We start from the raw sequence: 14,617 nt of genomic DNA on the forward strand, positions 1-14,617 counted from the left end.
CTCTGCACACATTCAGTTGAAAGGGATAGGACTTTTTTTGTGCTTGTTTTCTTGCACTATCACTTTTATGCATAGTCAGAATGACTTGGCTTCTTGGACAAGCCAGACTAATAAATCCTTCATTTCTCTTTGAAGATGTACAAACAAATGCAGAGCCAGAGAAAAGATGGCAATTTAAACCCGTTAGCATCACAGACCACCACCATGTCCAAGCCTCTGTAATCAGTTCCCACCCAGTTCGAATCACCTCTTCCTGATGTCCTTCCATCACTGCCTGACAGATCTGTTCAAACTCTTGCTGATCCTGGATTAGTTCAAGTTTCTTTTCTTTAACAATCTGAAGAGGGGTCTTCCCCTCCCCCTTCCACAATTCCTCAAACACCTGCAGCATCAAAAAAGGTAGAGGAGGGGAGTCAGTGTCTGTTGCATACACACTTCCCACTCCAGTAATGTATGAGTGAATTTAGCAGGAAAAAAGCAAAGGATTAACATTTATGTGATAGACAAACTTTCCCAGGCAGCTCTGTGGACACATCTCAATCTTCACTTGCTAGTGCCCACCCCAAGAGCACCAGGATGAGATCAAGCAACTCCGTTTAATTTGATCTGAACACAGTTTAAAGTCAAATGCAATAATCCACAGCATCACCACATCCCCTCCCTTTATTCTGAAGCACAATATGCATGTCACATAGCTTTGCAACAGTGATGCTCTTTGTGCCCCTACTGTAGGATTGCCATACAAGAAGATGGTGCAATAATCCCTTGTTGTTCATACAAGTGTTGCTAAAAGAAATTACAACATGCATGGTCAGCAGAGAATGCCACCTCAGAGAATTGACAATTAGACAACTATTGTGCCTATTCAGATTCCAGGTAACTCATTTAATTTACAGACCATGATCACCACAGGAGGGAGCGAGTGAGGATGCTTAATAGAAAATAGAAGATGAATATTGCAAATCAGAATCCATGTGGCAGCCCCATCCCATCCATATCTCACCTCCAGGAATAGCTGGGTGAACCTAAGCTTCTGGAATAATTACTAGCTCATGTGAATGTGTTTCCCTACTTTGTACCAGGGCTATCACCATGGAATAAACTTGCAGAAGAGAGCATTTATAAAAAAGCAATTTCCTTGGGCAGTCATTTTCTGTTCTTATTTCAGTGATGGGGGATGTGAGAGAGAAAGCCCTTATTAAAACAGCTGCTTCTGCTTGCTCCTGCCCTGAAGACATAATTGTATGTTCGGGCCATCCCGGTGTGCCAGGATGGAAATGAATTCCAAGTCAAAAATGCAGCACTATGAATTTGCTGCAGGATCAAGAGGAGGCTGGGGCGAGGAGCCCTAATTTAAAGCCATTTTCAATAATAAGCAGTGCAGCAAGGTGGTTTATGAAAAACAAAATAAATAGAATGACATTTTAATCCTCTCATTGATTTTTCTCCAATATGAAAGCCATTCAGCATGAAACGATGTGACAGTTGTGGCAGGTACTTTAAGAACCCTGCATTGATGCTACATACTCCAAGCCAGGTGCGACTCAAATTTGCCTCCTATGCCCCAACCCCTCCTTCTCCCCCCAACAGAATCGTATCGTTTTTGTTTTGCCACAGGCCTTGAGAGAACAACAGCAAAGTTGTTCTGTGAAGCCACACTGGAGGTCTTGTGCTTTCCTTGTGAAAGGGAGAAGAGCAGAAAAGACAGATCAAATTATTAAAATTACGGATATCCAATCAGAGTTACAACCACCATAAGTGTTAAATCTGTAAAACACAGTTTAATCTGTTCCTATCTAAAACTCAAGATGCCTCTCCTTCCAGTTCATTCCCTAGCACCACTACAGAGTCACCTGGAATATCCTAGGAAAAAAATTCAGCTGACCCATGGCCAGACACTGGGCTTGTCCACTTCACCAACTATTCTAAGAGCTCACTTAAGGGACACCCACAGTTGCTTCCTTCCCGCTATCAGCAGGTGCTCAGTCCTCCCCAAGGGAGCAGATGGGAAGCTTTCTGGAAGGTAATTCTCCCTGAGCTCCCCTGAGGCATTGTGACTCCATGTCACACCTCATGGAAGTGCAACTTGCAATTTGCACAAGCTAGCTCAGAGAAAAACTCCCCAGAGATCTTGCTCAAAATAGAAACTAACCAGTGAAGAACCCACATCTTTCTAAGAAAAGGGCAGAAACTGATTTTAGGTTTAGCATTTACCATACCTGCAATTCTTAAACCGTGGTCCTTTCTCAGGGAAGGAGGAGGGCACTGAAGCAATACACACAATACAAACACACACACAAACACAAAACTACTAACAAAACCCTCTACTCCAAGCAGAATTATCAAGAAAAGCCCGTTGAGTGGTCTACCTTAGGTCAGGGCTAGGGAAGTTTGAGAATCAGGGAGTAATAACTGGTTCCCCTGACAGCCATCTCATCTCCTATGTTAAGCATATCTTGGCGCAGAGAGATTTTGCCCATTATGCACTATCTTAGGGGGACCAGGGAGAGACTGGATTTACTCTTGTAAATATACACAGCAAACTATGTCGGTTTGGGTTTTGTAGCTTTAAAAAGTATCCTATTGCTTGAGTACAATACTGGCTCCCTCTATGGAGTACGTGGACACAAATCCTCCTTGGGCTATTTCTGAAAGTCAAGGACGGAGAAGCTAATTATATTGGTTAGTCCATTATAAGGGGAACCTTGGTGTAATATATTATAGTAGTATTCAGAGGTTAAACAGAAAGCATTTTATTCATGAAGGCATAATCAAAACACTTCAATGCAGAAGTGCAGTTCTACTCCATTTACTTTTTCTTGGGCTCTTGTAGTCTTTTCTCGGCCAGACAGAATCAGTTGCAAGGGTTTAAGAGCCCCTTCCCCCTCATCCACCCGAATCTACATTGTTATAAACATACACAGCTGAGAGACCAATACTATTCGAACATGGTTTCCTATTAGATTGATATTAGAGTTTATAGAAAAAGCTAGACAAATTTGACAGGCCAAAAATCTGGCCTCATCCCACTCCATTTTTTTCTTTTTCTACATGTTGTTCTAGCCTAGATAAGAGTCTAGTCTAAAAACAGTGTAAAATAATTTTAATTCATCCACACTCACTGGTCAAACCAGGCTATAAACTGGCTGAAAAAGAACAAGACTTAATGATAAAGTCTCCAATGCCAAAATGCAATTCTCAGTCTTACCTTCGTTCCTGAAATCCCAATAGTGGCAACTATAGACTCTAGCCGAGGTTTGGTTCAGACTACTGCCAGATCCTGCCAGCTCTAGCTACATATGCCTAGCACCAAACCATTGGTCAGAATGATTTAGTAACAGCTTGCATGTCTTGCATCCACACAAGTGTCATTCTAAGCATTTTACAACTGTTGACTGTGCAAGCTGGTTGTGACACCTAGGAAAAGGTTTTCAGTTGAAACAAGTCTGCAACCGCTTGTTCCATGTATGGGTACAAATACTGCAGCTACACCATTCTGGCCCATTCCTCCTCCCAAAATGCAATGTCTTTGCGTTTGCAAATTATCCAAAAGCCTATGCTACTAACAAGTGCTGTGCCCTTTGGATCAGGTGCTCCAGATTCCCCAGGCTGCGCTGGTACAACCATGACTGTAAAAGGGTCCTGTTCAACTTAGGTTCATACACTGTGCTCACCTCCCTGGTATCTGCTGTATGTAGAAGTGCCAAATGGTTCTGTCACAAAGTATTGTTGTGCAGATAAGCTAAACCATTGTGCAATCAATTTTGTACAATCCATGTGCCTGCAATGGTAGCCCTGATTAGCGTACATACTATTTTTGAAGATCAGTTTGGTTTGTGTGCTATAATTACATAACACAGCACTGTACAGCAGTGTCTCTTCTTTGACATGCGAGTTCTATTGCCTTGTACAACAGAGAATGAGCACAGACCTTTTAAAAATTTAAACTGTTGGCACTTCCTGCATACAAGCATATGCATATGCATGACTATTTGCTCATCCCATCAAACCCTTCCATCTTTTCTTGTTGGATCTGTCTTCACTACTGCAGTTAATTCCACCCACCCACCTCAAATGCTGCAGAGTGAGAGTGTGTGTGAGAGAGAGAGATCCAATATCTCTGCCTACTGCAGAAAACTGTTATAAACATTTGTTATTCTTCTGACATCTAGGCAACCAAAATACTTTTCTAAATGTGGCAAGGTTTGATAGCATCACTCAGTGATAGGCAAACAGTATAGTTATTACTCTGGGTCCAAATTCAGATCATAGAGCACAATGCATACAAGGAGCTAGTAATTAAGCAGGAGATGCAATCTCTCTGAAATTCCTCATTTTATAACCTGTCAAAACCGCCTTTGTATAAATAAATTAAAATGCAAAAAGCTCCATTAAAACAACGTTAACTTTCTGACTTAAACACCACAACAAGGAAACAACTAAAAATAAACTCTGAAGGTCCTATTCAAAGTTTCAGGCACCAGGCTGATGGGTGCTCTCAAAAACCACGTACACAGAATTTTTGTATACCCACATGCACTAAGTATTCTCAGTGTTTTCTGCCTATTACAAGCTTTTATTATTTTAAGACCATTTCCAGCCACCATGAGCAACCACAATTTTGACTGGCTTAATTACGAACTGAGACGTCTCAGCTCCACCAAAAACGAGGCCAGTTTAATTTAACTTTAAGCACCCAGACTTAGAACGCTTGTCCTCTTTATAACAATTTTTTGATGCAAAGACAAACATGCAGAAGTGAATACACATTAATTTCATTCCAAATCTGTAGCTACAGTGAAACAATAGGTGGAAGGAATATGCAAACACCTGCCCTTGTTGATCTGAGAACATTAACCCTGGAACCTCATTATGTGAGTTAAGTGTCTTAATTTCACTGCTGACTATTTTAGAATAAAAAACATTAGCTAGTGTATTTATCCAGTGGCGTTTGTTTAATATTCTACAGATATAAACTTGCAAGGTTTAAAGAGACAAATAGTTATTATATTATCATAGGACCTAAAACGTGATAGGTGCTCTGCATTCAAACAAAAGTCACAGTGCCCCACACAGTTTTACTGTTTATTTTTTAAAGTATGATCAAATATATTGTGACAGGGTCAGGCCAGATGGCTACAGGAGAGTAATAGAAGGCAGATATATTAGCCCCAGGTTAAGTAGGTCCCTTTTCCCTGGGTAAGGTAACAGGGAAGGTACCAGAACAATCAGGAACTTTCTGGAAACAATTAAGGCAGACAGGCTGATTAGAAGACCTGCAACCAATCAAGAAGCTGCAGAATCAATTAAGACAGGCTGGCTAATCAGGGCACTTGGGTTTAAAAAGGAGCTCACTTCAGTTTGTGGTGTGCGTGCGTGCGAGGAGCTGGGAGCAAGAGGCGCAAGATGCTGAAAGTGAGAAGGCATACTACTGGAAGACTGAGAAGTACAAGCATTACCAGAGGAGGAAGGTCCTGTGGTGAGAATAAAGAAGGTGTTGGGAGGAGGCCATGGGGAAGTAGCCCAGGGAGTTGTAGCTGTCACACAGCTGTTACAGGAGCCACTGTAGACAGCTGCAATCCACAGGGCCCTGGGCTGGAACCCGGAGTAGAGGGCGGGCCCGGGTTCCCCCCATCCCTCCAACTCCCTACTTGATACCGGAGGAGTTGACTTGGACTGTGGGTTCCACCAGAGGGGAAGGTCTCTGGCCTGTTCCCCGATCCACTAGGTGGATCAGCACAGACTGAGGGAATTGTTCTTCTTCCTTTTCCCCATGCTGGCCAGTGATGAAGCTAACTAAATGAATGGCAGATTTGAGCCACGGAAGTGGCCAAACTGAGAGCTGCCGTGAACCTCTGAGGTGAGCAAATCCGCCAATAAGCACAGGACCCACCAAGGCAGAGGAGGAACTTTGTCACAATATATATACAGATATATTTTTTCTTCACTACAGGATTTCACTGGAGTTGAAAGAAAATTTACAGGAAATTACATAGAAAACCTCAAATGAAGATCTTGAAGGGGAATGAAAGATCTTAATTTTTTTTAACAAACATAAAATGGTGAAAAAATAAATTTTATAAAATGATTCAAAAATGTACTCAACATGTTAAAATTTTGGAGTGTATGTCTAAAATAATATCCAGTAGCTTTTCCAGAAAGATCAGAAGAAGCTGAGGCAATTTTTTTTGCAGATTTCCAGTAACCTCACAAAAATGCTCACTGTTGTCAAATGTGACACAAACACCTTCCTCTGCTCTGCCAAGAGTGTCAGCATTCAGTAGCCATTTGTTAAATTTTTCAAATAGGCACCTTAATCCTTTCTCCCACACTTCTGAATATGCATGAGAAAGACTTGCTGTAAACAACTGCAGAGTCACTTCACTAGTGTCCTAAAATCCCTCCTTTCACCTCACTTCCCCCATGAAACCTAAAAAAGACTTGATAATGGTTAGGCAGCTGGGTGTGCTGTGACCACTGCCTACCATTCTAACTGGCATTGTCACATTGTTACCTTGTGCTCCCCATATTTTTTGTCTTGTACTTAAGTTGTAAGCATCTTGGGGCCAGGACTGTCTCTTTGTTATATGTTTGCTCAGTGCCTAGCACAGTGGGCTCACATCCATGATTGGCATCCAGAGGCACTACCTCAATACAAATTAATTATTAGGATTATTTATAATAGTGGTCATTAACATATTCCCTGATGTCAAATGGATTGTTAGCACAGTTTCTTAGATCCCATCTTCGTTTTGGGAGATTGGCCTAAATAAGCCAGTATTTGAAAAAAAAGAGGGGGGAAATAGTTGGCTCTATCTTGAATGCCTAGCTAAGATGCAGCAAAGAGTGTCATTGGCTTATCAAAAGGGCAAGTCATCCTCCTTCAGTCTCACGAGGCACTTGACACAAATTTATCTTTATCAATAAACCCAGCTGTGTTTTGCTCTTTGCCATTCAGTGGGATGTGTGACTTCTTATAGCTGCAGCTCCTATTCAAATTATTAAGAACTATGAAGCAGCAAGTTCCCCGAGCATCACCACAAGAGACTGGACCAAGCCACTAAAACATGGATGTCAATTCTAACCTTCCCAAAGCGCAGCAGTGTTCAGAATTTGGGATTTGATTATAGGGATTACTGGTCAGTGGCGTCAAATCCAAATTTCCCAAAATTCAGGCATGTTTGGCTTTGTTAGGGATTTGTTTCAGGCCTCACTCTACTATTTAACCCTGAATTTTATATACATCCCACCTCCAGTAGAAGTTTGACATATTTCATGCTTTAAATATAAAATGAATATACTGACACCATGGAAGTCATATGGATTCCAGATGGAGATTTACTAGGAAAATGAAGTTAGTAGTGGCAGTTTCAAAGGCACAGTAGGTCCAAAACAAACTCACTTGTTTGGCTGCTGAAGAAGAAATTGCGCCTCTCTCTAGAAGGTTTAGAAGGTCAGCCAGGAGGAGAGAACTGACTGGACTAAATTAAAAAAAATTAAGGTGGGGTGAGAGCTCTCAAAAAACCCAAACAAAAAAACCACCACACACAGCGTAATCTTTACATCTCTACATGGTGCCTGGTCATTTGTATAAGTGACATACAGTCATTTAAACAAAGATTAAATGTTATTACTGAAAGCAAACTAGTTACCTTGTCTCCTAGTGGTACACTATGTCAACACAACTTTTAAAAATGTAATTGTATTTTTGGTCAGCTGAGTACGTTTAGCCATTTTAATAAGATAACAATGGAAACCCATGGATTACAAGCAGTAGCGATTAAAAGATTTCCCGTCTCTGGAGGGTATGGAATAGACTTGGTTCACCAAGAACCATACAGGCCTAGGCTTCCAAAAGAAGTGGTGGCTATTGGGAACTCTGTTGTCCACCCACCATGGAGTTACATTGCAGTAAACTAGGGTACAGTGTTGGTGTTAGAGGATACTATTCACAATTGTTTGTCTGGCCATGGGAAAACGGATGTTTCTGTTTGATCAACTCAATATAATCAGAAAGCTTCACCTTTCTTTGACTGTAAGGTTGTGTTGTTTTAAATAACAAAGCATATCATTTAGAATCCAGCCAATCACTTTCTTTGGATTCATCTGGGTCTGTCTCACTACATTTTGAAAGAATTCCATTAATCCGTCTTCATTCTGTTAAGAAAAAGAATTAAATGGGTCAATGACAGAAAGGTACAAAAAATAATATTTTAGGTACATCACATATGTGTAAGGTGACCAGATGTCCCGATTTTATAGGGACAGTCCCCAATTTTGGGTCTTTTTCTTATATAGGCTCCTATTACTCCTCACCCTCTGTCCCGATTTTTCACACTTGCTGTCTGGTCACCCTACATGTGTGTATTCAGAGAGTCCTGGTCCTCTCTCACTCCCAGATAAATCTGATCTGTGCACTCATTGCAAGATCTTGGCAACCTCTAGTAACTCCAGTAAGGCAATAGTGTAATCTACACTAGGAGATGCTCTATGAAAAGAATACATAAGTATAGCTGTCAGCCCATCTGCCAGGTTGATAAGATTGTATATTTAATGTAGTTTCTATCTTTCATTAATCCTTCCCTGAAATTAGTGTACAGGGAGAAGCTGCTTCACCCAAGGCAGGTGTTGAGAGTTCTCTTGTTCCGTTCTAGTCTTCCTACCCTCTGGTGAAATGAGCTGTCAAAGAACATGCTATGTTTACCAAGGAATGGTTTTCTGAAGCCACCTAGAAATATTTAATGCTCCAACTTGCAGACACATTTCAGATTGCTGGAATAAGATGGACTTGTTTCTATCCTTGGGTGATTTGGGATGGGTCAGACCAGAAGAAGCAGAATTTTTATTGTTCTAGTTTTTTCAAGTCAACTCTGATGAAGGCCCTCAGTGTTGGAAATTTATTGCATTGGGGGACACAGATTCAATTTTAAAGTGTACAAGAAATCTGAGATTGTTTTTAGTAAACGAGATACGGCAGGATCTGATGGATGCTGTGATGTTTGTCACTTGGAGAATGATCGCTCAGTAACTGTAGCGCGTAACTCAAAAGACCTCCAAAAGACTGTGGATATTGTGGGCATTCTTACTTATCAAGGGAAGAACCCAAATTCAGTTGTGCTACTGGACTTTGTATACAAGTTAAAAGTAAAATTATTAATTTAATTGATCCCTTACTAAATACTGTAATTTTTCTAATTGCCCTCAGGACTCATTATTCCAAATACAGGTGTAGAATATTAAGTCTTAAAATGACAAGATTACTAAACAGACAATATTACCTTGGAAGTTCAGTCAGGAAAAAGTGAGTAGGTATTAATGCCCCTTCTTAGCAAATACTGTGGGCCTTTACAACCACATTTTTAACATGGGTGGAGCAGGTATGCCCAAAAAATGCTCATACAGGATACATTCAACCAAATTGCCGGACCCACACTTACTAGATTTTCAAATGGAAATGCACATATTTGCAACCACTCCGTTGTGCTTTTTTTTTTTGAAAATCTGCCTAGTATCGTCTTTACCAGTACCAGTCTATGATGAGTGAAACAAAGCGTGTGCTTTATTAAAATAAAACTTGAACCAAATTGAATCAGTGTGACATGAATGGAATATTTTCCTTATTGTTCCTGCAATTTGTTATATGATAGAAAATACTTGATCAGCCTTTGATTTCCAACCATCCTTACTACCCTACTGTTGGAAGTTAGTTTGGACCAGTTGTGCATTCTGATCAACTTTCCTCGAGCCAAATTCACTAACATGGAATACCAAAATCATCCTGTGACTCTCTTAGGAATATTTATCTGAGAAGATGTTTGTCAGCCTATGGAACATCTCAGGCAGGCAGTTTTGCTATTGAGCTCTTATACACTGGATACCGACACCGAGAACAATTTTCTCCAAAATCCTAGCTCTCATCCCTCGCTATTCAATATAAGACAGTTAGTTTTCACCACAACTTCCAGTTTTCTTAACTGCATTTAGTAAGTACTTCTGCATTTCTATCAGCTTAAAAAGATTAGCATATATTGAGATAAAAATTCCCAGATACAAGAGAAGATTAAACACATTTTTAACGTTACTGTAGCATATACAACGAATATAAAATGCTGCATAAGTATCAGGCTAAAAAACAAGGTGTAATTCAAATAATGGAGAATACTGGCAGAGAAGGTATCCGTAACAAACATTTACACTTTAAAGCAAATATCTCCTTACTGCCAGTTACTGGATAACATACCAAAGGATATTTTGGATCTTTACCTACCTCATAGAAGCCGTTTAACTGGTCATATATTGACAGCAGTACTCAGCACTTACTTAACACACCCGTATTTTAGAATGGTAGGGTACTTTAGACATGTCAGTAACCTATATTAGAGTGAGCATAGATACTAGAGGGAGCTGGTAGAGGAAGAGAATGAATGATCATATAGGTCTTTTCCGTCTATAACTTCTATACCTCAGTGACTCTGATCTCTGGATGTCAATATGCTTTTTTTATTATTTTATGGCACCACATTAACTCCAAAGTCCCACGTCAATAAATAAGCAAAACAAACAAAACCCAAACAAACAAAAACCCACCAGGAAGAAAGCCAAAATGTTAACTACCACCCGTGGCCAAAGCCTCAGCAGGTGCAATTAATTCCAGGTGCAATATTTGCAGGCCTATTGGTTTGGAGAGATTGAACCTGCATGCACAAGTTGAGTAACTGAACACTTAGCTGCTCAGATGGCATGACCAACTGCCTACATGCATGTGTAAATGTGGGATTTTGTCTGCGTAAAATGTGCTCCTACAAATACTCCCAGTTAATTATTGCAATTATAAAAATCTGCTGAAAATTTGGCAATACATGTTTAAGAAACCACAGAAATAAGGAGATTCAAAGTGAAGGATGTCCTTCCATTTCAGTTCATCCTGTTGTACTTAGGTCCTGCAGGAGCTACAATCTTCCACACTGGAGCACACACAAGTAGTTACTGCAATACCTTCATACAATGGTGAGCTAAGAAATTAATGTTCATTTTGAAGTCTGACATTTTAACAGAATTTTTGTGCATAATGTTCACACTAACAAGTTGGGGTAGAGTACAGATTCTGCATTTTGAAGGCATCCCTCTACCACTGCCATTTATTTAATGAACACTCTTGGGTACTGTAACTTGAAAGACTGTTTCTTAGATTTGTGCATCTGGCCTTATCAGCCATCTACGGTAGTTCTGAGTTAGGCTTAAAACAGCAATGGAAACATAATTTTCAGGTGAATTAAGGTTAACTATTCACCCAGTGAGTCAAATAAGTGAATTTGTACAGAAAATAAACATGCTGCCATCCTAATCTAAACTAAAAGGAGAAAGACCCAGAATGCAGACGAGACCTCCCCGCCCTCCATTTATTGAAGAAAAACTACTTTCAATTCATCTGTATTTGTACATCTTTCTCACAAGCAGCAATCCAAAATCTTCTTCAGAATTAAGTTATAAAGAACAAATTGCAAAAGGAGAGAAATAAAGAGGCAAAAGGAAGGAAAAATATGTTTTCAAGTGAGATCTGCAAAGTGAAGGAGAGTTGACAAAGAGCTAGCAGTTACATATGGCTGGAGCTGCAGAGAGAAGACTCTTGCATCATCACTGATGAGACTATGTAATAGAAAAGAGGAGAAAGGATTAGCTAAAAAAGGATTACTGAGGTGAAATGGAGGAGGGTCCATTTACTGCCTTCGATCAAAGCATATTTGTTTTCATAAATGAGAATTTTTCCTGAGGTGAAGTTACTTATACATGTGTGGAGAGAAACACTGGCTGCAAAGCACTTTAACATCATTAATCAACATCTCTCAACTGCTACCTTCACAGCCACAGGACTTCTACATGACTTATGACTGAGGAAAACTTGTGACTCACTAGTAAGATGCAACATCAGTAAGGCAAGAACCTTCCTAGTTACTTTCTTCTCAAGAGGTTTCTGTAAAATTTGATTTAAATACTGACACACAAAGTCATCACTGCTGGATCAATTCAAAAAGGATTGAAAGAGCACAAGGATGCTGTAATTTGTTTTCAAGAGACTGGATGGTCTTTAGATGGCTTCCAGAGGTTTCCAGATTTTAAACACAACCCCCTCACCTCCTTATCAACTGCATTTTTGGGGCAAAGTTTTCACCATGTTCGGTATTGTACATTTTTTACAAAAACAATGTCATTTATTATTTTGTTAAGCATGGACAATGCACTTGGCCCTGTTCCAGACACAAAGACAAAACAATACCTGCTGTGAAGATCATGCACTTATGGACAAGACTTAGTTTGTCAGCAAAAAGTTGTACACTTGCAGCATTGTTAATGAGTCCACTTTGAGAGAGATGAGATCATCATTCACTAGCAATTTGTTAGCTCCCTATTTGTTCAGGAATCACTTCTCACAGAAACAAACTGCACATGTTATTTCTGAGCCTGGTTGAAGGATTTGGCACGGAGGTACAATTTAAGAGAGCTGTTAGACACATTTCCAAATTTAAAAATCCATGGCAGCTGACAGCTGGTTAATATGACATTTTACAGTGCGTTTTCTCTAAACACTGAAACGTTGAAGTTTCTTGGTTTATTTTAGCACTCAATCAATAGACCTACCAATAAGGCGACACTATGTTCAGGCAGAATCCCATACTGTTCAACAAGCTTCACTCTCTTCACACTGGGGAGATCAGGAAGCCTCTCCCGAATCCAATCAATATTCACCACTTGCTGATGGTTCATATTAGCAGGCAACGATTTAGTATCGTACAGAATCAATGGAGGGAGGTTTGGCTCTGGCATGAACCTGGGGAGAATGAAGAGAGACGAATTTGGGGTTATTTTTTAGTCAAGACAATCCTTAGCATCTCAACAACAGGCTGTAAAATTTGTGTGCAAAAGTTAATGTTCCTCTGGAAATGATATTACTGGATTTAACTGACCAAGATACTGAAACTTCACAGCTCAGTATATTACTGTCAAATAGGGAAAAAAAATCAGTCCACAGCCACTATTTTCACTCTGATTATCTGTCACTGTTTGCCAAACAACCAACCAGCAAAAGAAAAAGGGTAATTTAAAAAATTTGACACCCAAAATATTACGTGTCGATGCAGTCCATTGCTCTTGTTGGTGTGCATGAATTGTGATTCTGACCAGCAAGGCAGTATGGGTTGGACAGGAGAGAAGCATATTGACAGCCAGCTGCCAGGAGTTCTCTGTGCAGGTTGCAACCTCTCTCATATTAACCTGAGGAGTGCTGATAAAATCACATGCTGTGTTAAAAGCAAAATTACCATGCTCAGCAGGATGTCATAGTAAATAAAACTGAGTGACAACATCAAAGAACAAAGGATCTCAAAGCCATCAGAATTCAAGCCATCAGAAAAGCACTGAGAGTCAAACAGCAACTTTATACTGACATGAACAAATGATGGACTGATAAATCTCAAAACATAAAAAAAATTGCTTTCACCTTTGAGACACACCCTTTGAGCCTATTGAACTTAAAAAGAAATCATGTTTAATGTGTTGGATTTAGATTCGGCGTTTAGTGCACACAAATAAGTTCACAAAATACATGAACAATGAAATTTAAAACTTGATATAAGTTTTGTCCGTCTTTAGCTGAAATAGCTTGGACTCTCTTCCTACCCACATTTGCCTGAATATTTTCTTATAGTTGTTATACATATTAGCCATGTTAAATAAGGATCTGGCCTGACACTAACATATTAGAGAATTAATTCATGAAACAGACTTTTTTTTTTTTAAGCTAACACCCGTGCACTCAGAAACAAAGGCTAACCAGGCTATTGTATTAGCCCCCAGCTGCCCAAGCACACTAGCTGCCAAAAACTGAAAATCCATTCTGTCCAAATAATACTTACTGCTGTATTTCCACAAATGCTCATCTGTAAACTTGTAAATATAGGGCGGAATTTTTAAAAGTGCTCTGCCTTGGTCTAATTCTGCTCTCTCACTGAAGTCAATAGCAACACATCCATTGCCTTTCATGGGAGAAGAGATAAGCTATCATGCTATATGAGACCCCATAATCTGAACATTTGTAATTTTCCTCAGTAAATGCTTAAAAAGAAGAAGTGACTTCACTGAGCTCAAAACATGCCTAAAAATACACCAAATGGTTATTATGCCACTACACAATCACCCTGTAGCATATAAACTGAGCCCACCAACAATCCAACTCAAATATGTAGTAACATCCCCAATGATTTCAGCAGGGATAGATAGGATGGAGCCCAAAATCTGAATTGCTGTGAAAAGGACCTGATTTTGAGAGGAATCCAGTGTCCTCGACTCTCACTGAAGTCAACGGAGGTTGAGGGCATTCAAGAGGTGAACTAGGCTTTTAGTTCTTGAATAAAAGTTAACTTTAGAAATAAAATGATCGTCATTACCGGTAATCCTGTTTTCCTTCTTTATCTCTCATTGGTATCGTACACCTAAAATAAGACAACACGGGTAAAATATTAAATATAATGGGTCTTACTCTTTCTCCAGTCATACTGGTACCTCTGCATAACTAGTTTTGTGGCAAATAACTTCACACCATGGAGCTCAAGAAAGCTTCATT

At 39.7% G+C, this 14,617-nt stretch overlaps 1 protein-coding gene across 2 annotated transcripts in view; it reads right to left on the bottom strand.

Moving 5' to 3' along the window:
• GATB (glutamyl-tRNA amidotransferase subunit B) overlaps positions 1 to 14,617 on the bottom strand; it is a 65,378-nt gene that overhangs the window by 4,132 nt on the left and 46,629 nt on the right. Inside the window, exons 8-12 of one of the 2 annotated variants that reach the window (XM_048847374.2) lie at positions 14,442 to 14,486; positions 12,637 to 12,826; positions 8,024 to 8,157; positions 7,403 to 7,481; positions 248 to 382 (exon numbers count right to left, since the gene is read on the bottom strand). In XM_048847374.2, coding sequence (XP_048703331.2) covers positions 248 to 382; positions 7,403 to 7,481; positions 8,024 to 8,157; positions 12,637 to 12,826; positions 14,442 to 14,486 — 583 coding nt within the window. The remainder of the gene's footprint in view (positions 1 to 247; positions 383 to 7,402; positions 7,482 to 8,023; positions 8,158 to 12,636; positions 12,827 to 14,441; positions 14,487 to 14,617) is intronic. The other variant, XM_048847375.2, reaches the window with a different exon arrangement.

Source organism: Caretta caretta, chromosome 4, assembly GCF_965140235.1.
Source record: "Caretta caretta isolate rCarCar2 chromosome 4, rCarCar1.hap1, whole genome shotgun sequence".
NCBI classification, from domain to species: domain Eukaryota; kingdom Metazoa; phylum Chordata; order Testudines; family Cheloniidae; genus Caretta; species Caretta caretta.